This window comes from Podarcis gaigeae (assembly GCF_964106915.1).
Source record: "Podarcis gaigeae genome assembly, chromosome: 13".
Lineage (NCBI taxonomy): Eukaryota > Metazoa > Chordata > Lepidosauria > Squamata > Lacertidae > Podarcis > Podarcis gaigeae.
Window position 1 is genome coordinate 11494454 of NC_139689.1, and position 26405 is coordinate 11520858.

Genomic DNA, 26405 nt, shown 5'->3' on the forward strand with positions numbered 1-26405 from the left:
CAGCCTCCTCAATCTCCCTTGTATACATGGTGACATAAGTGAACATGCCAGGGTCTAAACACAACCAAGGAAAAGTGATTTGTAGAAAAAGATATCCAACATGAATGTACAGAAAGCCACCCAATTAACACGAGTGTTTTGGGTGTTGCTGAACTCTCAGAGTTTGAAAGCAATGATATTGACACACCAGGATAGGGGAACGTCAAACATTTAAATTATGCAGCTGCATAAAACAGATCCAGCTGTTCCTCTAAATGTTTACAATAAGTCAATATCAAAGAGTAATTGATGCCCCCAACCCTGTTTGTGGTTCTGCATTTCTCTGTGAACCACCCTGAGATCTACGGGTACAGGGTGGTATACAAATTTAATAAAATAATAATAATAAAAGATTTAATGGCCTGTAGCTTCTTTTTACAATTAGCCTTCATATTTGGAGCATAAAAGCATAGCCACAAATAGCCGAAATATGAGAACTAAGTGAAGCACTTGCAATGGATAAAGTGAAAGATCTCGCGTGCTGTTTGTGTACTAACAAGTTTGTCCAGCTTTTTGCAGAAAAATGTCGGCTTCTAGTCAATTTGCCCCAAGTTAGGGTTGGGAATGTGGGGTGGTTTTTTTTTCCAGCCAGAGGGCTGCATTGCCTTGTGGGACCACATGCTAGTGGTGAGTAGGGCCAGAGGAGTTGGTAATATAAAATACCAACCCCCAACCCCCCAATCTTCTACCTTGCAAGGCAAAGACTTAATACAGGTCAAGGGCATATGACATCTATGCAAATATCCTCCAGTAAGCAGAACAGCACCTTGGGCAGAGTTGCAACAGACTTTTATTCAGCTCTTGGTCCTGAGCTGCTCTCATCACAGCAGAGCTGGATGTCTTTGGTCACAGCCATGCGAAGGGCTCTTCAGATCCCATCACTTGGAGGAATGAGGACAAGTTGATACATTCTGCCCTGCCTGATCTTGACAATGTGATGGACTCCTCTTTATTTCTCCTAGAAATTATCTGGCATAAGCGACCTGGATGGTGTTAGATATTCAGGGTGAGGTGTGCTGGCTGCTTTTTTTACTCCTCCTAAAATGGTGTAAAACTTAGCAGAGCAAGAAACCTAGAGGAGACCAAGGGCCCATGTACTCCAGCAATCCCATAAAATTGTAGGAATCCCCCTGCTGGTTCAGGCTAAAAAAGACCCACCTAGTCAAGGATTCTGGTCCACCAGGTTCCCAAGCAAGACCCGAGCACAACAACACTCCTCACTATGGATTTGTATTTACTAAGTGTCAATCAACACCCATCCAGGAATACCTGGACAGAGGTCTCCAATCATTTTAGGCCATTTGGGTTTCTCTGGTTATCTTTGTCGTCTTTCTTCCTTGGATCAAGCTCCCACACACATTGCTTTTTCCAAAGGAACTGAGTAAAACTTGGATTCAGTAGAATTCATCTGAGACTTGAAAAACATATAGAGCTGAAATAGGAGGTGGGTGCCCTACAGTGTGTCTTTGCCTTCTCTCAAAGACTATAACGTACTTGACCATTAGGGATAAAAGGCCTGTCGATTATTCTTTTCTTCTTTGGCGATCACTTGTAGCCGAGTAAGATTGTCTTCCATAAACACAGTTTTAACAATGAGTCTGTAAGTGACTGGAGGCCAATTCTGGATTCACACATCCTTCCACAGTGGGGATTATAACCTCAGTATCTCCCTAGTAGTCTAAGGAATTAATTCTACTCCCTGAATCACTCTATAGATCAATACACTTATTGACTAACATTGGTTTATCATGTGAAGCTTTCCTTCTCATTAGAAAAATGACCCCTATTGACCCCATTTAAGCAACCCAGTTTCCTTGTAAGAGCTTTATATAGTTGTTGCTTTATATAAGAACCTGTCATTTCCCAAGCCAGGCAACGGGTCCATCTAGCTCTTGGGCAGGTTTTTACTTCTCAGTCCTGCCTGTCATTGAACGCAGGATCCCTTTGCATGCACACAAAGCCTGCTTGTGCTCTAGCCTTTCCCCACAGAGCGACGGACCCCCCTTCTGTTCCAGCGCCAGCCAGCGAAAGGCGACGTTTCTACTGCAGAACCTTAGAGGGCATAGATTTCTGTCCATCGTAAAACTAATGAAACTCCCCAAATTAAAGAATCATTCTGACAACTGAGTGTGCTGGTGATGAGGAGATGACCTTTGTGCCGCTTCTAATGGGAAAGCAATTTAGATTCTGGGATTGAAGAAAACGCTATTGTGCCGCTCACACTTCCCTTTGAACATTATTTTCTCCTCTACTCTGCAACGCCCATACGCCCTCGAAATGTGCTCCAGAGGCTTGTCTGACGCGCAGGGAGAGAAGGGTAGAACCCCGTTTCTGTAACGTTGGATACATGCCATAATGCCCTTCCCCCTCATAGTATCCCCTCACCTGTACGTTTTGAGCACCAAATTGAAAACAGCTCCCACGCCTTACTGGAGTGTGTATTATTTTTGTCAGTGGTGTTGCACGTACTGCGAATTCTGTGGTTGACTTTAGGAACTAAAGATGGTTTTCTCTAAAAGCTAAAATCCGAACCTATATTTTTACTTTTAATCACCACATGCATCTGTCTATTTACAGCGGAGGCGATGCCTGCTTCCTTACATTTATTTTCGTACCAGCAGATTCATGTTGTCCCCACAGCAGGAAGTGGAGTTAAAATTAGCAATTAAAAAGGGAAATCCCGCTTCCACGAAGCCAATCAATAGTCCCTCCTCGCTTGAAGGAGGCTAGGCCGAGAATGAATATGATACTATTCTCGAAGAGGTAACTTCAAGTGGGATTTTTACTTCCGCCCAAAAGCACGCATACGCCAGGACTGCACAAAAATCCTCTTTCGATCAGAGACGGAGATAGGCGCCAAATAGCGCTTCCGCTACCATTTGCCGGAGAGTGTTTGATTGGTTAGTTTGAAATAGCTGTTTATCGTTGATTGGATAGCGTCAGTTCATGCGCACGAAGGCGTGACGCGTTTGCAAATACGTGGCTCATTGTTGAAGTTTTCATTCTGGTCGGATTTCAAACTATTTAAGGGCAGTTTTTTCGGGCGCCGTTTCGCAGTCTGCGTTGGAAGCAATTCGTTAGGAAGATGTCAGGACGTGGAAAGGGAGGCAAGGGGTTGGGGAAAGGGGGCGCCAAGAGGCACCGCAAAGTGCTCCGCGACAACATCCAGGGCATCACCAAGCCCGCCATCCGCCGCCTCGCTCGCCGTGGAGGAGTCAAGCGCATCTCCGGGCTCATTTACGAGGAGACGCGCGGCGTCCTCAAGGTCTTCCTCGAGAACGTCATTCGCGACGCCGTCACCTACACCGAGCACGCCAAGAGGAAGACGGTCACCGCCATGGACGTGGTGTACGCTCTCAAGCGCCAGGGCCGCACTCTGTACGGCTTCGGCGGTTAACGGCTCCTCCGCTTCCATAGACCAAAACGTCAACAAAAGGTCCTTCTCAGGGCCACCCACCTTTTCCGGAAAAGAGCAATCGCTAACGATATTTTACCTAATGCACTGGAATCATTGGAATAATGTCCAAAATACATAGAAACCTACCTTGAGGCATACAATCTTTTCCTTTATGGTATAAAGAGCTTTGGTTATTTTGTTCCGTTCCGATAGTGATAAGTTCAATTTCCTTGTGTGTATTTTCCTTTTAAATATTTCTGAATTCTCATTGCCTTCTGTAGCGGTGCGTTGCCCACATTTTCCTAAAAAGCCGATAATACTTTTGTTTTCAGAAGCGATTACAAATGCTTGGATTTTCGTTTTGCACTAACACATTAATTATGAGTTGGGGCCAAGTGGGCGTCTCCAACGTAACTTGCTTTCAACTGCATTGTGGATCAGGGTATTGGGTAGGTTCACAATACTTATGCAACTGCCACTGTTAAGTGATTTTAAAATAATTCTACATTATATTAAAAAATACAAGGTTTGCAGCACGATTTTAAGCATATTGTAAGGCAGGAAAATATGTTTGCACGTAAATTTACTGCACTCAAGATTGAAGACGTACATTAGATTGTAAATCTATGAATTCTGTAGTTTCAGCATACAACAGTTGCAAAGGAAAACAACTAAAATATTCTGTGCTTAAAACACACATCTTCAGGCATTTCCAACCGTTGGTCTGCGTTTAAATGTGCAATTTCTGGGTGTATTTTTTTAGCAGAAGTACACATTAACACATAAAATTTAAGAACACTCAAGCTAACAGCAAAAACTTCATAAAATACAGTACTAGGAAATTGAAAGTTCAGCAAACTGAACCAAAGGCCAAAAAATAGCTGCCGAAACCCGGGATCGAACCAGGGACCTTTAGATCTTCAGTCTAACGCTCTCCCAACTGAGCTATTTCGGCTGTATATTGGAGCTTAACCTCAGAACATCTGAGCCTTTTTTCTCATTTTAATCTCAAGTATTCTTCCTGGGGGTCGTGTAGATGTAGTGCAAGCTCTTACAAGGGTATGAAACGTACACTTCGATTAGTCAACTTTTAACAGCACTTTGCCAATTTACAGTTTTGTCGCGGGACCCGTATACAACATACAACAGGGCAGAAAGTTCCCTAGAGAATGAGAAGAGATCGGGGTCTAATTCTCCCCAGGAAGGAAGAAGTGCCACTGTACCAAAGAAGCGGGAAAAGGGATTGGCCTGCTATCAAAATGGTGCCGCCTCCAGCCAATGAGAATTAACTGTTGTTAAAAAAGGCCAATAAGAAAAGTTTCTTTAAAACACCCAATTGCAGCGCGAGATTTGAAATGCATAGGCTCTCTTCCAATAGCGTAAGGGTAGCGTACTTCTCGTCCAATGCTAACTAAGAGCTTTGGAAAATTCATTTGCATTATCCAGCCTATAAATAAAGGGACGGCGAATCGCGCATCATCATTCTTTTACTGCTTGTGCTCCTACGGTAGTGGTGATCTGATTGTTGAAGATGCCTGAGCCGGCGAAATCCGCTCCCGCGGCCAAGAAGGGCTCCAAGAAGGCCATCACCAAGACGCAGAAGAAGGGCGACAAGAAGCGCAAGAAGAGCCGCAAGGAGAGCTACTCCATCTACGTCTACAAGGTGCTGAAGCAGGTCCACCCGGACACGGGCATCTCGTCCAAGGCCATGAGCATCATGAACTCCTTCGTCAACGACATCTTCGAGCGCATCGCGGCCGAGGCTTCCCGCCTGGCGCACTACAACAAGCGCTCCACCATCACCTCCCGGGAGATCCAGACCGCCGTCCGACTCCTGCTGCCCGGAGAGCTCGCCAAGCACGCCGTCTCCGAGGGCACCAAGGCCGTCACCAAGTACACCAGCTCCAAGTGAGCTGAGAGCCCTTTTTTCGGTTGCCTGAGAAAGTGCTACAGAAACCCAAAGGCTCTTTTAAGAGCCACCCACTTTCTTAGTAAAAGATCTGATCACGCCTTTGTGTATAAAATACATAAGCCGCAGTGGCTTTAACATCAGTTACATCATAGTCTAATTGTATGGAGTTGTAGGGTGCCCTGCTGCGCAGTATGGAGAGCAGCCTTTGGATGAGAAGTGCTGCGGGAAATGTCGACTTTTTCATAAGATTCAGCGCTTCAAGTTGTAGTTAGCGAGTGTGTTTGCGATGGGCGGAGGAAAAGAATAAAAACTTTCCTTTAAAAGCTTTTAGAGCTTGTTTTATGTATGCAAGTTAAATAAGTTAATAATCACAGTGTCCAGTTTGCTTATAGATACGAAATATCAACGTATTTTAGAAGGAGTGGAGAAAGCGTGAGTAGAAAATCTTAATTATGTAAGGGCAAAACGACGCTGCTTGAAAGTATAAAATAACGGGACAATTTCAACATTTTAAACTCGCGCGCTATAAAGGGATTGGTTAGTTCCTTAATGACCTTTTCCAGGTGGCAACTCAGGAATGCAGGGTGCTTTGTCTAAGGCTTAACTGTGGCTTCCTCGTTAGTATAGTGGTGAGTATCCCCGCCTGTCACGCGGGAGACCGGGGTTCGATTCCCCGACGGGGAGAAACGATTGTTTTCTTAACCAGTTTTATACGGTTTCTAAGCTAAAGTCCATCCATCAACGACCATGGTCAAATACACAAGTTAAATAAAAAGACACATCTTTCCTATTTTTACTATAAAGGTGCTGCATAGTCTTCATAAAAAACAACACACATAGGAAAGGGAGTCTGCACTAGACCTCAACAGAAAGGACTGAGGTCTATCCCGCGAAATTTATGTGCACCACTGGTGTGAGGACCAACATAGGAAAACCCTTTACACCACGCATAATTCATGATATGTATTGCTGGCAGATATGGTCACAAGACTAGGTGGTTTTACAAGCAGGGTCGGCAAAGGAATGGGTGTTAGATCAGTGATGGAACCTCCATTCTGAAGTGCAGTGTACCTGTGAATACCAGTTGTTGAGAGGGAGAGCGCAGGAGCCGGGTCTGTTGTCTTCATGCTCTCCTGGTGGACTTTTTCAAAAGCATCAGGATGCCGACTAGTTAGTACAGAATATTTGACTAAATAGAGGTTTGATTCAGAAGGGTAGTTATGGTATGGTAAGTTTTGTCAATAAAGAAAATTACTTTTTCATCTTTTAAACTATGGTTACCAGGCGTCCCCGTTTCCCGGGGACAGTCCCCAGATTTACAAATCCATCCCCGGATTTCATTTAATGTCCCCAGATTTATATTTTAAGTGTTGTAGATTTATTAGTAGGGAATGAATGCCGTGTGATTGGTTCAACGGCACAAGACACATCATATGGGGGATTTCCGGCGAGGCAAAAAGGTGGGTGCCGTGGCAGCAAGCAGCTCCTGAAGCCAGCCAGAACCAATTGCACTACCAGGCTGGCTATGGGCTGCCACTGCCACTGCAGAGGGCAAACCGGGGATGCCCGGTGCATCAACTGGGGTAACCGCTGACCCCCTGCCCCCCTTGACCCAAATTGAGCCGGGTGTGAGCGGCCAACTGCCCAGCAGTGCTCCGGGGCCAGGGAAACCCCGGAGACAAGACAGGGAAAACGAGGAGAGGAGAAGGAGATGGAAGAGAGAGAAAGAAGGAGGAGAAAAAAGAGGGGAGCCCTGACCTTGCCGCGCTGCTGCCGCCGCTCAGGAGGAGAGATAGGAGAGCACTGGGAGGGCAAGGACACGAGGCCGAGCCCAGGCCCGACCTGAGTCTACTCCACGGCGGCTAGTGCTCCAGGAGAGCAGGCCGGGGCCCAGAGGAAGGCCGAGTGACAGAGGTGTTGTAAATAAAAATATGCCCTTTTCCCTGATGGGGTATCCAAGAGCCCATATAGAGTCCTTACATAGGTTCCCTATTGGTAGCAGAAAATAACAGAGGCCAACCAGAGACTATTGAGAAGCAAAGCAGCTAGTAAGCTTGATCTTTATTGATCGGTTGCAACAGGGTGCTCCCCTCACACGCAGGAGAGGAAGAGGACCCCCAAAATTGCTGTGCAAGGGCTTATAAAGACTTTTGAAATTCCCATCTTCTAGATCAAGACCACCCCCAGAAACATTATGCATTCATCACAGAAGGGGTGTAACCTAAGACCACCCCTCAGATAAGGCGGTCTAAAACAGAACATTTGCATGTTGTTTTCTCCTGTCGCTTTGTTTATTTCCTGTCTGGCAGGTTACTTGATTGGATTTCTTGGGGAACCTGGGCAGTCTTTTGTAATGATAAGGCTCACACCCTTATTCAAACACAGATTAAGACAGGATTTGTGAAGGAAGAGACAATGGGGAGGCTTTTCCATTTTGACCATGCAGAGGAACATTTGCTCAGTTTAGGAATCAAAATGGTTCCAGGTTGGCTTTCCTGTGCTGATCTATGTACGTGTGGTTATGAACGTTGCCATATATCTAAAACCATAAAATTCCTATCACAGAGGAGACCACAGAAGATATTAATTCTTAATTTTTAAAAATAACTTTAAAAAAAATAACTTTTTTAAAAAAAAGTTTCCTCGGATTCTTTGGAAAAAATCTGGTAACCTTATTTTAAACTATCATTGATTTTCAACCAGCGTAATCGAGTAGTGGCGTTGGCTCTTAACTGGAAGGCTGTGGTTTGGGGTCATCCAGGGGCCTCTACAATTTTCCTTAAAACAAAAAGCTACCTCATAAGCCTTAAAAAATGTAAAATAAACTGGGCTTTTGTTAACACAGCTGATCGTTTTCTGGCTTCTTGATTACTTTCAGCTCCTGTGTTTCATAGCAGACACAGTCTCCAGAAATTAATTTGCAAAGAAGGTGTTTGCAATGTTTTCTTTTTGCACGGTGAAGCAATTTAGGAAAGAAAAAAAAACACAAACAGAAACCACTTGTGGCACTGGACTCTTCTTTAATAAAAAATGGGAAATGGGGATTAGGTCATATACGTAAGTGTTGATGAAGAGTGTATTTTAAAAAGACGTGGATACAAGATGCAATATAGGCCCTTTTTAAAAGTTATGCCATGTGACACAGTTCATCATCTGTCCATAAAATTCTGTCTTTGGCACTTATTACTATTTCAATACAGGAAACGCGTGGAAAGAGCGTGAGCTTGCACCGTGCATAGTTCACCCACCGTGCATAGTTCTCTGATATACCGGCACATATTTTGCCAAAGAATGTAAAGAAAAATCTCGCGCCCAACGTGGGGCTCGAACCCACGACCCTGAGATTAAGAGTCTCATGCTCTACCGACTGAGCTAGCCGGGCTGCTGGTAAATGCGTTCTCAAACACAGTTTATCAGTCGCTGGCTGTCTTGCTGCCGAAGATTTCATTTAATTTAAAACAAGCAGATCGCAGTACATAAACTCAGTAGCTTAATAGCTTCGGGCATCACTCCCACCTGGCCGTTGTGCCGGGTTAGGGCCTGTATTTCTAGCGCAATCCAGGCTACTTCAGAAGCAAACCCCATTCAGTTCAATGAGACCTACTCATGCGCCTTTAGAAAAAGAATGAGGGGAAACGGCTTTGTCGTCCTAACGTGGATTTAATGGCGAGGGGGGAAAAATCATTCAGAACCCCCCTAAAGGGATCAGGGTAGCAAGAACGCGGGGAAACTAAAAAGTCTCTCCCGACCAAAGAGCAAAGCAGCGCTTTGAACCTATAAGTTCTTTCAGGTTAAGAACAACCAGTCTCACCATACCTTTTATTTTAGGCATACACACGATTTCACTGATAACACTAAGCCCCACTAAAACAGGCCCATTGAAATAAAGGAATCAGACTAATACAGACCTATCATGAACTGGCCTTTGACCGTAATAATAATTACCACTGTTATTAGACCTATTAATTGGTCGACCCAGATTTAAGAATAACGTTAGATACAGCCGATCTCTTTCTGTCTCCTCCCTCGTCTATTGGCATTATTCCCCACCAAACCCCGACAGCAGGACACCAAAGGAATCCCCACCCGGAAAGGGAATAGTTGGGAATTAACACATTAATACAAGGCGGAACAGCTCTTTTCAAATGAGAAAGTGGGTGGCTCTTAAAAGAGCCTTTGGGTTTCTGTAGCACTTTCCCAGGCAACCGAAAAAAGGGCTCTCAGCTCACTTGGAGCTGGTGTACTTGGTGACGGCCTTGGTGCCCTCGGAGACGGCATGCTTGGCGAGCTCTCCGGGCAGCAGGAGTCGGACGGCGGTCTGGATCTCCCGGGAGGTGATGGTGGAGCGCTTGTTGTAGTGCGCCAGGCGGGAAGCCTCGGCCGCGATGCGCTCGAAGATGTCGTTGACGAAGGAGTTCATGATGCTCATGGCCTTGGACGAGATGCCCGTGTCCGGGTGGACCTGCTTGAGCACCTTGTAGACGTAGATGGAGTAGCTCTCCTTGCGGCTCTTCTTGCGCTTCTTGTCGCCCTTCTTCTGCGTCTTGGTGATGGCCTTCTTGGAGCCCTTCTTGGCCGCGGGAGCGGACTTGGCCGGTTCAGGCATCTTCAGTCTTCTCGCTCAACTGCAGCCTCAAACAAGAGTGGTGGTGCTCTTGACGAGCTCCCGTATTTATAGGACGCTTATGGAAATGAGGGCTCCAAAGTGCGACGTCGCTATTGGACGGCGACGAGCATGCGTCACTCTCCAGCGTTCCAAGGATGTAAATGACCAGGATTCGAATGCTGGAGTGCTATTGGTCGGCCCGGGAGGCCTGTGAACTAAACATTTCAGCTGCTGCCTCGAATTAAAAAGCCAGCCTGATTATATACTCAAATATTAGCTAGAAAAGCAAGCAAACAGACCAAGATAGATCAGATTGATAGATCCAGGCTTTTCCTCTACTTTTGCCTGTTGCTAGGTTGCAAAGCTCCCATAAGGAAAATAATTAAGGGCTGTAATGCATTATCCCGTGAAATTTTTAAAAAGCAGGAAACGTGAATTTATTTTACGTACAAGAGAAATACCGGCTGATGGGTTGATTTAATTGGAGCAGGGGACGGGAAACACATGCAGGGAGGATCAAAGCAATCGTTGCATTTTTCTCTCTTTTTTAAGCATGCAGTATGTGTCGAAGATGCATAACTGCAAAAGAGAATTTACGCTAAGGGCTGGATTCAGTTCCTTTCACCACCCACCTGGTACCAATGCCCCAGAAAAATTCAGTGAGTAAACATGTAGGATTGCGAATGCACTCGCTAGGAGTAAATCTCAGTGGGGCTTGCTTCCGAGGAGCTATGCACAAGAATCGACACCTCACTCCCAATCCCTCGCCAAGCAAACCTACGAAAGTGTGGGTCGTGCAATGAATTTTGCGGAAGGAAAAAAAAAGAAATATGGGAAGTGAGGTTTCCTGTAAGGTTTTTTTTTAACATCCGGGTGTTAGGGTTTTCTTCCGGGTGCTTTTTGTTCCTTTTTTTACGTTTTTATATATCGTTTTGGAATAGATAGCCTGCGACATTTTAAATAAATAAATAAATGATAATCCGTATTTTTAAAATCGGGCGTCGTTTTGCGCGTCCGCGTCTTTTTTGCAATAAGGCGTATCGCTTACTTGCAAGCCATCTCTGCAAAAAATAATAATAACTGAGGGATTGGGTTGTTCCTGATAGTCGGCGCAGCTTCCATCTTGGATTGGTGAGTGTGTCCCGCTTTTAAGGGCGAAGATCGCTTTTGTCTCTCGTGCTTCGGTATCAGAGAAAGGCGTTGCATCTCCTTTTAAGCCACTGAGAGTTCAGTTAAAGAATACGCCTGCGGGGAGGAGGGAGGGGAAAGGCGTAGCAATGGTTATTCCCCCCACCCCCTTTAAAAAAATATGTATTTATTTATCTGTTGTTCTCTTCAGCAGTAACGTTTTCGATTTCACGCATATTTCTCTAGCATCTAAAAAAAAGTAAATTACAACAACCCTGTAAGGTAGGCTAGAGCTAGTCTCTCTACATTTCCCATGTTAGGGGAACTTCTCAATCTTGCTTCCCTTCATGTTGAAAGACTTTTAACTGGTTAAATGAAACAGTATTGTTCCTTTGTTTATTAATTACCTGCCTTTAACCCTAAGTGCACAGGGCGGGTTACAGCATTTAAAAAAAAGCAATATTGAAAAACAATTCAAAACAATATGTCGATAGACAATCAGAATAGATAGATATGAACAAAAGTGTGTGTGGGGGGGGGGTTTCCCTCTGTTTCTCCACATGCTGCTGCACTCCAGCTCCCATCCTCCCTGACCATTGGGCATGCTGGCTGGGGCTGGGGGGGGGCAGTTTGGAGCCCAACAAGGTGCATACTTCATTGTTCCTGCTATCCAAGAACTTCTGGTCAAGGTGCTAGGAAAGGAAATCGGTGGTGGGATTTGCCAACCAGCTTTAAACACCTTTGGAGAATGTTTTCTTCCTGCTCCTGCAGGAGGTCTGCAAAAGGCTATGCTGGGTGAACTTCTCATGAGAGGGAGTTACTTCTAGAGTAGCGGCACCTCTACTACCAAGGGCTGTAGCTAAGCAGTGAAGCATATGCTATGCATGTAGAAGGTGCATAGGGACTTAGGGCTGGGGATGTCGCCTGCCTGGCCGAAAACCCCGGAGAGCTGCTGGCAGTAGACGATACTAACACCCCCTCCAACATTTATCTGATGAAAATAGAGGACTTCTATACAGTGGTACCTTGGTTTTCAAACTTAATCTGTTCCAGAAGTCCATTCCAAAACCAACGCGTTCCAAAACCAAGGTGCGCTTTCCCATAGAAAGTGATGCAAAACGTATTAATTCGTTCCAGACTTTTAAAAGTCCACTACAATAACAATTTAACATGAATTTTACTATCTAACAAGACCATTGAGCCATAAAATGAAAGCAATAAACAATGTACTGCAGTCACACAATCAATCAATCAGTGGCTGAACTGGGTTCCACACAGTCAACTAAAAAGAGCCTCAAAAACAAAAATGCAAAATAAATAGTAAAAGCAGACAGATCTCAGCGTAACATGCAAAACGGAAGTGTGTCACTCAAATCGGAAGCGTAACACTCAAAACGGTGCATATTCGGCTTCTGAAAAAAGTTGGCAAACAGGAACACTTACTTCTGGGTGTGATAGGAATGTTGAGGTCTTATGTATATGATAAATGTTCATAAGTGTACCAACCAAGCACGTACATAGATCAACACAGGAAGACCAACCTGAAACCATTTTGATTCCCAAACTGAGCAAATGATTTCTCTGCAAGGTCAAAGTGGGAAACCTCCCCATTGTCTTTTCCTTCACAAACCCTGTCTTAAGGGCACATTTAAGATATGAATAGGGTGTGAGCTTGTGACCTGGCCCAGGAACTAAGTATTTATCATTACAAAAGACTGGCCAGGTTCCCCAGGCAATCCAATCAAGTAACCTGCCAGACAGGAGATAAACAACAACAGGAGAAAAACAACATTCAAATTTCTGTTTTAGACCACCTCTTCTGTGATGTAGGTATGATGTATATGGGGTGGTGGCATTGAGCTACACCCCTTCTGTGATGTATGATGTTTCTGGGGGTGGTCTTGATCTACAGGGTAGCAATTTCAAAAGTCTATATAAGGCCTTGTGCGCCATTGTTCTGGGTACCTCCTCCTTTCCTGGGGGTGAGGGGAGCACCCTGTTGCAACAGATCAATAAAGATCAAGCTTACTAGCTGCTTTGTTTCTCAATAGTCTCTGGTTGGCCTCTGTTATTTTCTCCTACCAATGGGGAACCTATGTAAGGACTCTATATGGGCTCTTGGATACCCCATCAGGGAAAAGGGCAATTTTTGTTTACAACATGGGTTTGCAGTGTTTGGGTTCCAAGTTGTTTGAGTACCAAGACATTTGAGAACCAAGGTACCACTGAATTGTAAGCCTCTTGGAGGCAGATCTGACCTATCTCTCTTTGCAAAATGCCATGAGCATGAAGTAGCACCATAAGAAAATAACTGGGGCAAATGGAGTCAGCAACAAAATAAAATAAAAAAATTCCTTCCAGTAGCACCTTAGAGAACAACTAAGCACACGAAGACTCATACCAATAACAAACTTAGGAATTTTTTGTTTTTGTTTCGACTACGGCAGACCAACACGGCTACCTACATGTAACTACTGTAGCAACAAAATAGTGTGTGAAGAGCTATGATGGAGGATTTCAGCCCCACTCTATGCCCCCCTCTATACCCACCCAACCCCATTTATTTACCATTTTCCTGCTCCCAAGAATCAGTAGGATTCTCTGGCCATTGCTCCCACTCAGTGGTGTTGTAAACAAATCTGCCCTTTTCCCCTTATGGGGTATCCAAGAGCCGATATAGAGTCCTTACGTAGGTTACCTATTGGTAGGAGAAAACAACAGGCCAACCAGAGAATATTGAGAACCCTAACCCTAACCCTAACCCTACTGCTTTTCATCGGTAGATCTAAGGGCAGTTCACGAGAAAAAACAACGCAGAAAATACATAATGGCACAATGGGTTGATGCATCTGCCTGTTAACCAGAAGGTTGAGCCTCCCATGGGACAGCTGTGGGCAAGATTCCTGCATTGCAGGGGGTTGCCATAGATGACCCTCAGGGTCCCACACAGCTCTACAATTCTATGTTAAAAACAGTAGCAAAGCAGTAACAATTTTGGAACACATTTAATAGGCCATCAGATATTACGTTCAATGAAAGATTGCCCAGATGGTAATGAGAACCTTGAGCTGACAGAGATGTCCCACCCTTGCGGTGTGAAAAGTTGTGGGTAGGGGAGATGAAGGTGGGACAGCACATTGCCCTTTGTTTCCTGCATTTGAGTGTCTGCTTTTAAAAGAAGCTGCTGGGCTTCTGAGTGATCAGAGGGAACCTGCCTGGAGTGAAACACCTGTGTTCCTTTTCCTCCCCTTCCCAGGGCTCCTCTGCCATGATGCCAAGGCGTGGCCGGGGCAGAAGAGCCCAGCTGGCAACTTTTTCCCGGAGAGGCGTGGCCATCCACCTCCAGGAGCCTCACTTCTCATGTGCGCCGGAAGCCGGCGTTTCCCGGGAACCGTTCCCCGTCATGGCTGCCCCAGCGGTTTCTTTGCAGCCGGCGATGAAGGAGGAGGAGGAGCCCGGCCCGTCAACGACAACCGTGCACGACCTCTTCTCCTACCTGAAGGAGAAAGAAGACGAGGAGGACGAGGATGCGGCAGAGCTGGGCGCTTTCTCTCCAGCGGCGTCCAACCAGCTGGGGGCGAAGGAGCACGGCCACCCCGAGGCTCAAGAGATGCTCTCGTACCTCAAGAAGGAGGAGGAGGACGATGGAGAGGAGGTCATTGAGAGAGTGTCGTTCTCCCCGCCTCACGTCCTCCACCCACAGTCTGCGCCTCCGGGGACCTACATGCCTGCCGGCACCATGGGCAGGGCGGGCATCGAGATGGTTCATTTCTTCACCCCCATGACGCACGTCTCGGCCTCTTCCCACCACCACCATCACAAGCGCGGGCGCGAGCGGGAAGTGCTGGTGGTGGACGGCATCCCCACGCACGCCCCCAAGAAAACCACCTCGGCCGTGTGGGATTATTTCACCCTGGATCCCAGGGAGCCGTGCGTAGCTGTCTGCAGCACTTGCCAGAAGCGAGTGCGCAGGGGCAAGGACGGGGGCACCCGCCCTGGCACCACGGCGCTCCACAAACACCTGAAGGTGCACCATGGGCTGCACTTGCCGGGTGTCGCGGTGGTCCCTCCTTCGCCCCTGATGCCCCTGAAGGAGAGGCCACACGGCCCGACCATCGTGGTGACTGAGCCACCTGTCCCTGCCTTCCAGCCCGCGCGCCAGGAGAGGAACCAGCCGTACTACCCGCCGACGCACTCGGCAGCCATCCAGCTGGCTTCTGAAACGGCCTGGATGCTCGCAGTGGACATGCAGCCCCCCTCGTACGTGGAAAGCGATGGGTTCCGCCGGCTGATGGCCACCGCCCAGCCGCGCTGGAAAATCCCCGGACGTGCGTTCTTCGCCACAAAGGCTGTGCCCGAGCTGTCCAAGGTGGTGTCCCGAGCCGTCCGCCAAGCAGTGGTGGGTAGCGTGGGCCGTACGATCCACATCGCCATAGACACCTGGTCTGCCCAGCAGACGGCCTCCTACATGTCGGTGACAGGGCACTGGGTGGCCGAGTCGGCGGGCGTCCTCTCGCGGCATCACGCCACCTTGTCGGTGTGTGCCTTCGAGGGGCCCTGCTCGGCCGAGGACATCTGCCACAAGCTGAGGGAGGTGCTGCAAGACTGGCTCTACGACCTGAAGACCGGGGGCGTGGTCCTGGACGACGGGGCCAACACGGCGAAGGCCGTGCGCGAGCTGCGCCTCAAGTACGTCCCTTGCCTGGCACGCTGCCTGAAGCTGGTGGTGAAGGCCTTCTTGGCGGCCGATGCCCACGTCGACCGGCTGCTGAAGACGTCCCGGAGGATCTGCACCCGCTACAAGCGCTCAACGGCGGTCCGGCGCCGCCTCCTGGAGGCACAGGCCATCCTGGGCTCGCACCGGCAGCCGGCGGGGCACGAACCTCCCCGGAGATCCAACTCCACGCTGCGGATGCTGGAGAGCCTCTACCGGGAGCGGCAAGCCGTCAGCGCCATCTTTGAGCAAGACGAAGAGGCCGCCTTGCTGCACCTGACGCCGCCGGACTGGAAGGTGGTGAAGTGTTTGGTGGAGATCCTCAAGCCCTTTGAGGACGCTGCCACGCTGGTCACCCGCCCAGACGCCACTCTCTGCCAGGCTCTCCCTCTGCTGTGGTTCCTGGAGGAGCAGCTGCGGGCCTTGAGGACCAGGTACTACCAGGAGAACAACAACACGGCGGCCCACCTCACTACACAGGCCCTGGACTGCCTGGAAGCCCAAAACCAGCTGAGCGAGATGAAGGGCACCCTCATCTGCCGAGTGGCCGCCTTCCTCGACCCCCGCTTCAGGGACATCACCACCATGAAGCTTGGCGGGGCTGACACGGGCGACGCAGCCATGCTGAGGGAGCACATCCTCGACTTGGCCACCAGGTCCTATGTGCCTCCGGGGCCCGACGCCGACTTCTCCCCAGTGGGGCGCTCGTCCCCGCAGCAGCCCAGCGGCTCCAGCGGACCCCCCGGCTCGGCGGCCTGGCAGTTCACCATGAAGCGCTGGCGGGCGATTACCAAGAGCGACCCCGCCATGGGCCTGGCGTCCGAGGGAGGGGCAGCGGCGGCCCTGCGGGAGATTGAGGAGTATCTCCATGACAACGTGGACCACGTTGGGGAGAACGCCGACCCCATGCTGTACTGGCAGGGGAAGATGGGGGTCTGGCCGGCCCTCTTCAAGGTGGCCCTGTTCCATTTTGGGTGCCCGCCCACGTCGGTGCCCTCCGAAGACGTCTCCGGCGGCACCAGTTCGTTGGCGGACAGGGGGCACCCCAAGGACCTCTCCCCTGCCAATGTGAAGATGCTGACCTTCATCCGAAAGAATCGCCATCTCGTCCCGCAAGACTGGAGGCTCTCTCTGGGAGACCTGCCCTCCTCGCAAGGCACCATGGGGTCGAGGGAGGACTTGGATCTGGAAGACGAGGAAGACCTTTTGACGGCGGATGAGGAACTGGAGGAAAAGCAGTGAGAAGCACGGCTACGTGCTGAACCATTCTCAGAAAGGGGACAACTGTCGTGGGCGTAGTTGCCTCGCAGAAAACGAGGGAGGGTAGGAATTAGTCCAAACCTGTTGTGAATTTTGTCTGTTTTGTTTTAAAGTTAAGGACTTTGATTGTTGTTGGTGTTGTTGTCGTGAGAAGTATTGGACGACGGAGCCGCTTCCTCTGCAGGCGGGACTCCCCCGCTGAACCCGTTTGAAGATGAAAGACTTGCTGTGCATTAGAGCAGGATCTTGCCTTGTGTGGCCCACCGAGGCGAATGCAACCCGCCAGGCGCTATGATTGGCCCAGCAGGTCCGTGGCAAACCTCCAGTCTGTTACATCAGACTGCAGGAGCAAAGAGGTTGTCAAGCACAGCTGCAAAGCTTTGAGCAGCCCTCCATCGTGTAGCTAAGGAGTAGTCAACCTTTTTATACCTACCACCCAGTAACGCATCTTTCTTGATGGTAAAATTTCCATACTGCCCACCAGTGCTCGATGGAAGGAGGGTTCAGCTTGTGCCATAGAAGCCCCTACTGCCCACCTAGAATCCTGAAACGCCCACTAGTGGGCGGTAGGGACCAGATTGACAACCCCTGGTGTAGCCGGTTTTGTGAATGAAGCCGGACTGTGCGGCCCGTAGTTGTAGAAATCCCCTTTTAACAATGATGCTGTGTGTTGATTCTGTCTTTAGAAATGGTGCTAACATGGGGGGTGGGGGGTGGACTTTGAAGAAAACAAGTATTTGCCATTTTCAGAAGTTTTAGACTCATTTTAACTGGGTGTTTCGAAACGCTTATTTTTAACATCCTAACTGAGTCGCTAACATGAAATAAGCTCAAAACGAAACAAGCTACCCAAATAAAAACTTTCCTTCGAGCAGACGAAGGACTTGTGTGTTTCATTTTTATCCCTCTTGCCCCTTCAGTCGCAGCTGTGCTAGGAGCCCAGTTTTGATATGCAAAAGAAATGCATAGGATCCCCTGCCACAAGAGGAGGCGATGTCCTCACTTGGTTAGAGAAGTCTAAAAGAAGATGTGACGAATTGTGTGGCAGAGGAGAGTCAGTGGTGGCTGTTAGCCACCATTGCCCAATGAAACCTCCATGTTCGGAAGCAGTCTATCTCCCAAGTACCAGTGGCATAACTGGAGCAGCAGTTTGGGAGGGCTGTTGCTATCATGCCCTGCTTTTGTATGCTTCCTAAGAGGCGTCTGCCAGGCTACTGAAGAACGCTAGACACTCAAATTGTATGGTTTGTCCGAGCCCACATGGCTTTTGCTACATCTTGCCCCACATTTATTTATGGGGGCAGTATTACCTCTTTCTGTGGGTTAAAATCACAGAGACTAGGGCTTGCCGATCAGAAGGTTGGCAGTTCGAATCCCCGCGACGAGGTGAGCTCCCATTGCTCGGTCCCTGCTCCTGCCAACCTAGCCATTTGAAAGCACGTCAAAGTGCAAGTAGATAAATAGGTACCGCTCCGGTGGGAAGGTAAACAGCGTTTCCGTGCGCTGCTCTGGTTCGCCAGAAGCGGCTTAGTCATGCTGGCCACATGACCCGGAAGCTGTACGCCAGCTCCCTCGGCCAATAAAGAGAGATGAGTGCCGCAACCCCAGAGTCGGTCACGACTGGACCTAATGGTCAGGGGTCCCTTTACCTTTACCTATTACCTCTTTATTTGGCCAAGAATATTCTTCCGGAGCAGCTCGAAGAGCTCAATAAGACAGTCCTTGCCCCAAAGTTTACAATTCAGGACACAAAAGGAAAGGGGTCATTAATCACAAAGTTCCTTTTATCAGCTGGAATGAAAAATGGGTGGTGGAGAAGAAATCACCAACCCTACTTCAAAACTTAAAAAGGTTAAACTGCTAAAACAGATTAAAATGACTTCAAATTCCAAAGCACCTGTGTAGGCTTGTAGAATGTTTTCAGCAGGTGCAGAAAGAAAACCTGTGGTCTTGTAGGTAAACTGGTCCCAAGTTGTTAAGGGCTTTATAATCTAATATTAACACCCTGAACTTGACCCGGAAGCAAATGGCAACCAGTGCAGATCTCTGAACGCAGGAGTTCTGTGCAGACAAGGCTTCACCCTTGTTAGCAATTGTGCTGCAGCATTCTGCACTAACTGCTTTCAGATCAAGTTTGATCCTCTTAGAGCATGTTGCAGTAACCCAGTAATTCACTCATGCTTTCTGCTTTTGTCTAACTACAACCACCTGCAAAGAACCTTATTCTTTGCAACAGCCGCAGGTTCTTGGCAATTTCATGGCAGATGTGTTGGATTCTGACCCCTTACATTACCTACAGAGGGATGGTGGAGAAGAAATGTTGAGATGCTAATAGCCGTTCACTGGGAAGGGACCCCCTTCTTTCAGGCAGGGCTTCTGTGTCTGGGTTAAAAATGCAATGCAACAGGTGAAGTTTCTCCCACTCATCACGGCATCTTCAACCCAGGAATGTTTCACCAGGTGAGTTTCTGCCACATGAAAAGCACAGGGACCCAGCTGAGAATGAACCAGGAGAGCAAAGGTGGAGGCTTCGAAGCAGGCAGGCATATACTCTGAGTAAGGGTCTTAATAACTCTGGAATTTATCCAGAGCTTTCTCTCCTTTGTCTGTTTTATTTACATCCCACCTTTCCTTCAAGGAACTCATCGTGGCATCCATGGCTTTCCCTCTTCTGCATTTTATCCTCATAAAAAACCTTGTGAAGTAGCTTAGGCTAAGAGACAGTGACTGGCCCAAGGTCAGTGAGCTTCGAGGATGAGCACAGATTTGAACCCTGGTCTCCCAGCTCCTAGGTCCAGCACTCTAACCACTACACCACACTAGCTCTTACATGGCATGTAGGTGCATGGATAATAGCACTATTTCTGAGGGTTGGTTTTCATAGAGTTTTAAAGTCAGAGATGGAACTTACCAGTTTTCTGTTCAGTGCAGGAATCCTACAGTGCAGGCTATGACTCCTTCATGAGAGATGGTGCTTAAACCTCCGCTTTAAAAGTTATATCTGAAAGAGAGCCCATCATCTCTCAAGGCAAGTCAAAAGAAGTTTTGCCTTCCCTGACGGACAGCCAAAATCTGCTTCTAGGGAGTTTCCACCTGTCAGTTCTGTTAGTTGCAAGGACATCTATATACCATATTGACCTGAATATAAGCCGCACCGGAATATAATTAGCACTTTTAAAATTGGAGGGGGTGGGGAGAAAAATAATAATACCTGAATATAACCTGCTTCATTCCTCGCTGCTTCTGGCTGCATACTTGGGGGGGGGGGGAGCCAAGCTGTTTTGGTCAGTGGCCTTTCCCCTTCCTCGCTCTCTCCCTTCCCAGCCTCGGGGGAGAGGACAGGGGACTATGCAGAGGGCGGGAGCTGCTTTGCTGCACTCCTGGCGCTGTTTGCCCCATGCTCCTAGCTGTGTACCATAAGGTTGTAAATATAAGCCACACTTTAATTCACACTTGGAATTTGGGGAAAAAGTGAGGCTTATATTCAGGCCAATACGGTAAAAGGAGAATTCCTGGATGCCAAGATCCTACTTTGGAGCAAGTGCTCTGGTGAGAGAACCGCAGCAGAGAGATAAAATCCCAAAGCATGCAGCCAAGTAAGAAAGATAGAACCTTAAAATGTGCCCTTTAAAGAGAGTTCCAAAACCCCTCTTCACCCACCATAGGAAAAGACCACAGGTTTGGCAAGTTAAAAATCGGTTTACCTACAAACTCTTCAAAGGTCAAGTTCATGTTTTTTTCCATACATTAGTCAGAAAAGTTGTACAAGTAGTAAAACTGGGCTTAGTTGCAAAGTGGTGAAAGTTTCTAAATTATTGGTATAGGAACTTAGGAGGGGCTTGTTAGAGCTATACAGCTAAGCTGGCACAACCAGCTGAGAACTCCTCACATGCTGAGTTCATCAGGTAAACGAGGGGGAAAAGGCTTGATTACCTAGTGTCTCCCAAGGTGAGCTAAGCCTTACTCTATGGTTTTAACCTTCATGTGCATTAATTATACTTAGGTATGTTGGCTAGCAGTTCGAAAGCACCTCCGGGTGCAAGTAGATAAATAGGGACCGCTTACTGGCGGGAAGGTAAACGGCGTTTCCGTGTGCTGCGCTGGCTCGCCAGATGCAGCTTCGTCACGCTGGCCACGTGACCCAGAGGTGTCTGCGGACAGTGCTGGCCCCTGGCCTCTTGAGTGAGATGGGCGCACAACCCTAGAGTCTGTCAAGACTGGCCCATATGGGCAGGGGTACCTTTACCTTTACCTATGTTGGCTATGTGAAGTTGGTTATCTAGGCCAGCCTGCCCCGTGTAGGGCACAAGCTTCCTCATAGTCTGTGTGACAGCCTGTCAAACAATAAAAATAAAAATAAAAAATTATTATTTATACCCTGCCCATCTGGCTGGGCTTCCCCAGCCACTCTGGGCAGCTTCCAACAAAATATTAAAATACAGTAGTGCATCAAACATTAAAAGCTTCCCTAAAAAGGGCTGCCTTCAGATGTCTTCTAAAAGTCTGGTAGTTGTTGTTCTCTTTGACATCTGGTGGGAGGGCGTTCCACAGGGCAGGCGCCACTACCAAGAAGACCTCTGCCTGGTTCCCTGTAACCTCACTTCTTGCAGTGAGGGAATCGCCAGAAGGCCCTCAGCACTGGACCTCAGTGTCTGGGTAGAATGATGGGGGTAGAGACGCTCCTTCAGATATTTAAAGACAACTATCATGTCTCTCCCAGGCTTCATCTAGGCATCCCTCAGCTGGTGGGCCACTATAAGAACACTGCTGGCCTGGACTAGATGGTTGTTTGGCATGATGTCATGTCCATCATAGGGATTAATGATCGGCACAATAAGACTACCATGGAGAATACCACTACCAGCCACGAGTGCTATGATCCACCTTTGCTGCTGGAGACAATATACCTTTGAACACCACATGCTGGGAATCACCATTAGGAAGAGTAGATGTAGCTGATGTAGCCAAACTGCCACTCTGATCAGCCCTAGCAAGCCTGGCTAAGGACTAGGCATTATGAGAGTTGTATCTCAGCAGCATCTTGGGAATCAAAAGTACCCCAGACCCGATGTACAGGTGAAACTCGGAAAATTAGAATATTGTGGAAAAGTTCATTTATTTCAGTAATTCAACTTAAAAGGTGAAACTAATATATGAGATAGACTCATGACATGCAAAGCGTACAGCTGATGAAAACCCCAAGTCTCAGAAAATTAGAATATTAAATGAAATCAGCAAACAAAAACAGAAGAGCTGAAGGCTGCTTTTGAAGCTTCCTGATATTCCATAACACCTCAGCAGTGCCACAGGCTGATAGCATCCATGCCACGCCGCATTGAGGCAGTAATTGATGCAAAAGGGGCCCAAACCAAGTACTGAGTACATATGCATGCTTCTACTTCTCAGAGGTCCAATATTGCTCTATTTGCAGTCCTTGTTTTGCTGATTTCATTTAATATTCTAATTTTCTGAGCTTGTTAATTTGGGGTTTTCATAAGCTGCACGCCATAAACCTCACAATTGTAACAAATAAAGGCTTGACATATCTCGCTTTCTATGTCATGAGTCTATCCCATATATTAGTTTCACCTTTTAAGTTGAATTACTGAAATAAATGAACTTTTCCACAATATTCTAATTTTCCGAGTTTCACCTGTATGCAATGAAATAAACCCAATTGTGGTCAACAAGAATCTTTTCGCATAACAACATTGGGACTGAAGGTGCCTTAAAACTCTTGCTTTTTTGTTTTTAGTGTAGCGGACCCACCATTTTCAACCTGGTGCCCTCTAGATATTTTGGACTAGCACTCCTGCATTCTGACTCAACTGGTGGGAGTTGTAGCCCCAAGCACTGGAGGCCAGTAGGTTGGGGAAAGCTATAGAGCAGGAGGGAGGCATTTTTGGACCTCCTGATGCTGCTAAACTACAACTCCCACCACCCCTGGCTATTGGCCAGGTTTGCTGCAGCCGATGGGAGTTATAGTTCAGCAAGATGTGATGGGCTAAAAGTCCCCCACACCTGCTGTCTATCTAGTAAGTAGACTAACACACCTATCCCTGGATATTTGAGGCAGGGCAGGGCTGGAGAGCAGTTCAGTTTTCAGTCGTTTGTGTATTCATAGGTAAAGGTAAAGGGACCCCTGACCAGTCCAGTCGTGACCGACTCGGTGTATTCATAAAGAGTGGCAATTTCTTTATAAATTTCTAGTGCGACTGCAATCCTCTCCCATCCCAAATCATTCTCCAGCCCCACATACAGGAAATAGGTGTTCCGTAGCAAAGCTTTCATGAAACACAAGCCATCCATCTACTTGCTACAAGGTAATCGTGTACAGATCTTCTTTTTAAAAACGGAAACAACAACCTTGGAAGTGACTGACTCATAGTGGGGTCAAATGTTGCAGCTCCCCAGATGCTAGAAATAAGCCATCCTGCTTATTAGAAACAAAAATAAAAATAAAAAGTAAAATCAGACGTGCGTGCGGACCATGAAAAGTATTTGCCCCTAAGGAGGCACCTTGGAAGATAACGTAACAAGACAGATAACAAATTTATTTACAAAATGCATCCCTTATATTTTACACACGCCAAGGCAAGAGAAAATAACCAGCATTTTTGTGTGGTTTTTTTTACTACACCTCACATTTTCATAAAGGATGATATCATTTTCCTCCCCCTACCCTTTGATTAAAATTAACACTGAATTAGCTGAGTCGCCAGGGCCTGAGACTGATGGCGCGATCCTGCATGTCTATCTCAGATGCAAAAGTCATACTGACTTGAACGGGACTTGCTCCCGGGCAGGTACGTATCCCCCTGTGTCTTTATATAGATAGAAATTCTTTTTTGGAAAAAAAAACCCATTGAATCACACAAAGGTAGGATTGTAAAGTAGGGAGCATCAGGGTATAGGCTTTACGATTTTAATCTGCCATATTTCATGCAGGAATTCCTCTCCCGAAAGTAAGGTCCTATGGTTACTTCGTTGCGGTTTTGGAGAGCTTGGGGAGAGACTTGATCCTTTATATAGAGACAATACAGACCATTCCACGTGCAGCAGAGTGGCGCAGCGGAAGCGTGCTGGGCCCATAACCCAGAGGTCGATGGATCGAAACCATCCTCTGCTAGCTTATTTCTATTTATTTATAAAAACACGTTTTCTCCTACCTCTAATGCCGCTCCCTATTTTTATTTAAAATAAAATAGGCGCTGAAATAAAGTTACGGGGAGCCGAGGGTGGAGGCTGCCTCGGTGGAACTTCGCCGGAAATCAGGAAGAAAATAAACCCCGTCGTTAATTTCTTGCCTCGTTGACTTATAGCAGCGTTTTTTTTGTTCTTATGCAAATCTACTCAGAAGTCTCGCTGGAGTACAGAAGGACTGACTCCCAGGAAAGCATTTTAGGAAGGAACCCCAATACATTGCTTTATGCACTTAAAAAAAAAAAAACCTGATTGTAAAATAAAAGATTTAAAAAAAAAAAATTAGCAGAGGATGGTTTCGATCCATCGACCTCTGGGTTATGGGCCCAGCACGCTTCCGCTGCGCCACTCTGCTGCACGCAGTATGGCGTTTATTGTCAGTATATGAAGAATGTAGTCTTTTTTTTTTTAAGCGAAGCCATCAGTTCTGCAAACAAGAGCGTACTGCATTCTGTGACCAAGTTTAAAGTAGTCACTTGGCATTCCAGAACAGCTGCTTTGACCCAAGGAGACGAAAAGATAGCTCCTAATGCAAAGCATTTAAAGGGAATAAGACACTACGCAGGAATGGAGGCGAATTATTTTTATATGAATGGTGGCCGGTTATCTTATTAGAAGGCTTCTAGGTGGCAAATAAAACTTCCCTGGCCAGCATGTTCTAAGAGTTTCCTCCCCTCCACTTTTATTTTTGATAGTGCTCGATTTATTGAACTTGTATTAGAACAAAGACAGCGATTGGCTCTTTTCCAGAAAAGGTGGGTGGCCCTGAGAAGGACCTTTTGTTGATGTTTTGGTCTATGGAAACGGAGGAGCCGTTAACCGCCGAAGCCGTACAGAGTGCGGCCCTGGCGCTTGAGAGCGTACACCACGTCCATGGCGGTGACCGTCTTCCTCTTGGCGTGCTCGGTGTAGGTGACGGCGTCGCGGATGACGTTCTCGAGGAAGACCTTGAGGACGCCGCGGGTCTCCTCGTAAATGAGCCCGGAGATGCGCTTGACTCCTCCGCGGCGAGCGAGGCGGCGGATGGCGGGCTTGGTGATGCCCTGGATGTTGTCGCGGAGCACTTTGCGGTGCCTCTTGGCGCCTCCTTTCCCCAACCCCTTGCCTCCCTTTCCACGTCCTGACATCCTCACAAATACAGCAGCACCAACCAAATGTGATTCTGCCGCTGTCCAAGCCGGTTTATATACAATGCTTTCCGACCAGAATGAAAACCAAGAGGCGGAGCCTCCCGCTCAATTCCCAGGAAAAAAAACCTTGGCGGGCAACTTTGGTTCTATCCAATGAGAAGAGGGTTGGGTAGTTTCAAATAAGCCAATCGGCGCCCTCGTTGTCCTTTCAATTTGAAATTGTTGTTGGCGCCTTCACAGTCTTCTCGCTTTAGCGTTTTCGTGGCGGCAAGATATCATTCGCGTTATATATATATTTCAGTGCTGCTATGACAGAATAGCTGAAAGCGGCTGGTGGCAGTATGTGTATACGCAGAATTCAACCAGGAACAAATAATAAGCAATTATAAAATGAAGCCCAACCTAATTATGTATATATCACAAGATACACAGCTATGAAAAATCAATAGTGCAACTATAAGCACTGTCCACTCAGAAGTAAATTCCACTGAGTACAACAGGGCTTACTCCCAAGTGTGTATATACAATTGTACCCCAAATTGTTCTGGAATTTGGGGGTTCCAAAAACCTTTCCAACTGAGATGCTTAAAAAGTAAGGATGAACATAGCCAGCCTTCCTAGCTATGTACCAGTACTGTGCTATGTCCAGGAAAGAACAGTGGCTACGATTCCAAGACACTAACATTTATTGTTAGTTTCCTTCCTCCATCATGCTTCCCAACTTATTGATGTTTTTCATAGAAAGTGAAGACTGCGTGCGGTCTACTGTGCCCATACAAAAGGGGTGGGGGAGAATACATTCCATATTCGTAACGGGAGGGTGAACCGGAAAGATCTTGACAGATGCACAAAAAGTTTTTGTGTGTGTGCAAATGCTACATCCATGGATTTGCCCATTTTTATTTTCTAGCAGGCTTCCTGTAGCTGTTTATTCACCTAGCCAACAGCAGCACCGATGCTGTAGCCTTTTCATTATACACAGCAGGAGACCACTTAAACCTAGAGATCTCAGGTAA

The 26405-nt window shown here is 47.2% G+C and overlaps 3 protein-coding genes and 2 pseudogenes across 6 annotated transcripts; 3 read left to right on the plus strand and 2 right to left on the minus strand.

Moving 5' to 3' along the window:
- Positions 1-3124: 3124 nt before the first annotated feature.
- On the plus strand, positions 3125-5445 carry LOC310829150 (histone H4; the record flags this gene model as incomplete). The annotated part of the gene is made up of 1 exon (XM_083707278.1): positions 3125-5445. The coding sequence occupies one exon, from the start codon at positions 3125-3127 to the stop codon at positions 3434-3436; it is 312 nt and encodes a 103-aa protein (XP_083563404.1). The 3' UTR covers positions 3437-5445.
- Positions 4968-5445, plus strand: LOC310829149 (histone H2B 1/2/3/4/6 pseudogene; annotated as a pseudogene). The gene has a single exon. The product of its transcript is annotated as a histone H2B 1/2/3/4/6 pseudogene (transcript).
- A 3708-nt stretch (positions 5446-9153) lies between these two features.
- LOC310829080 (histone H2B 1/2/3/4/6 pseudogene) lies at positions 9154-9975 on the minus strand (annotated as a pseudogene). Its single transcript has one exon. The product of its transcript is annotated as a histone H2B 1/2/3/4/6 pseudogene (transcript).
- Positions 9976-10646: 671 nt separating this feature from the next.
- Positions 10647-17932, plus strand: LOC310830648 (zinc finger BED domain-containing protein 6-like). 2 transcript variants are annotated; one of them, XM_083710456.1, is made up of 2 exons: positions 10647-11085; positions 14339-17932. In XM_083710456.1, exon 2 carries the CDS (start codon positions 14351-14353, stop codon positions 17036-17038), a length of 2688 nt encoding a protein of 895 aa, XP_083566582.1. In that variant the 5' UTR covers positions 10647-11085; positions 14339-14350; the 3' UTR covers positions 17039-17932. The 2 variants fall into 2 exon arrangements, with proteins under 2 accessions (XP_083566582.1, XP_083566581.1); XM_083710455.1 differs by lacking the exon at positions 10647-11085 and adding an exon at positions 11801-11856.
- Positions 17933-24885: 6953 nt separating this feature from the next.
- On the minus strand, positions 24886-25386 carry LOC310830903 (histone H4; the record flags this gene model as incomplete). Its single annotated transcript, XM_083710733.1, has 1 exon — positions 24886-25386. The coding sequence occupies one exon, from the start codon at positions 25384-25386 to the stop codon at positions 25075-25077; it is 312 nt and encodes a 103-aa protein (XP_083566859.1). The 3' UTR covers positions 24886-25074.
- Between the last annotated feature and the right edge of the window lie 1019 nt (positions 25387-26405).

Coding starts and splice junctions, on each gene's coding strand:
- LOC310830648 (XM_083710456.1), top strand. CDS start 14,351: ATGATGCCAAGGCGTGGCCGGGGCAGAAGAGCCCAGCTGGCAACTTTT.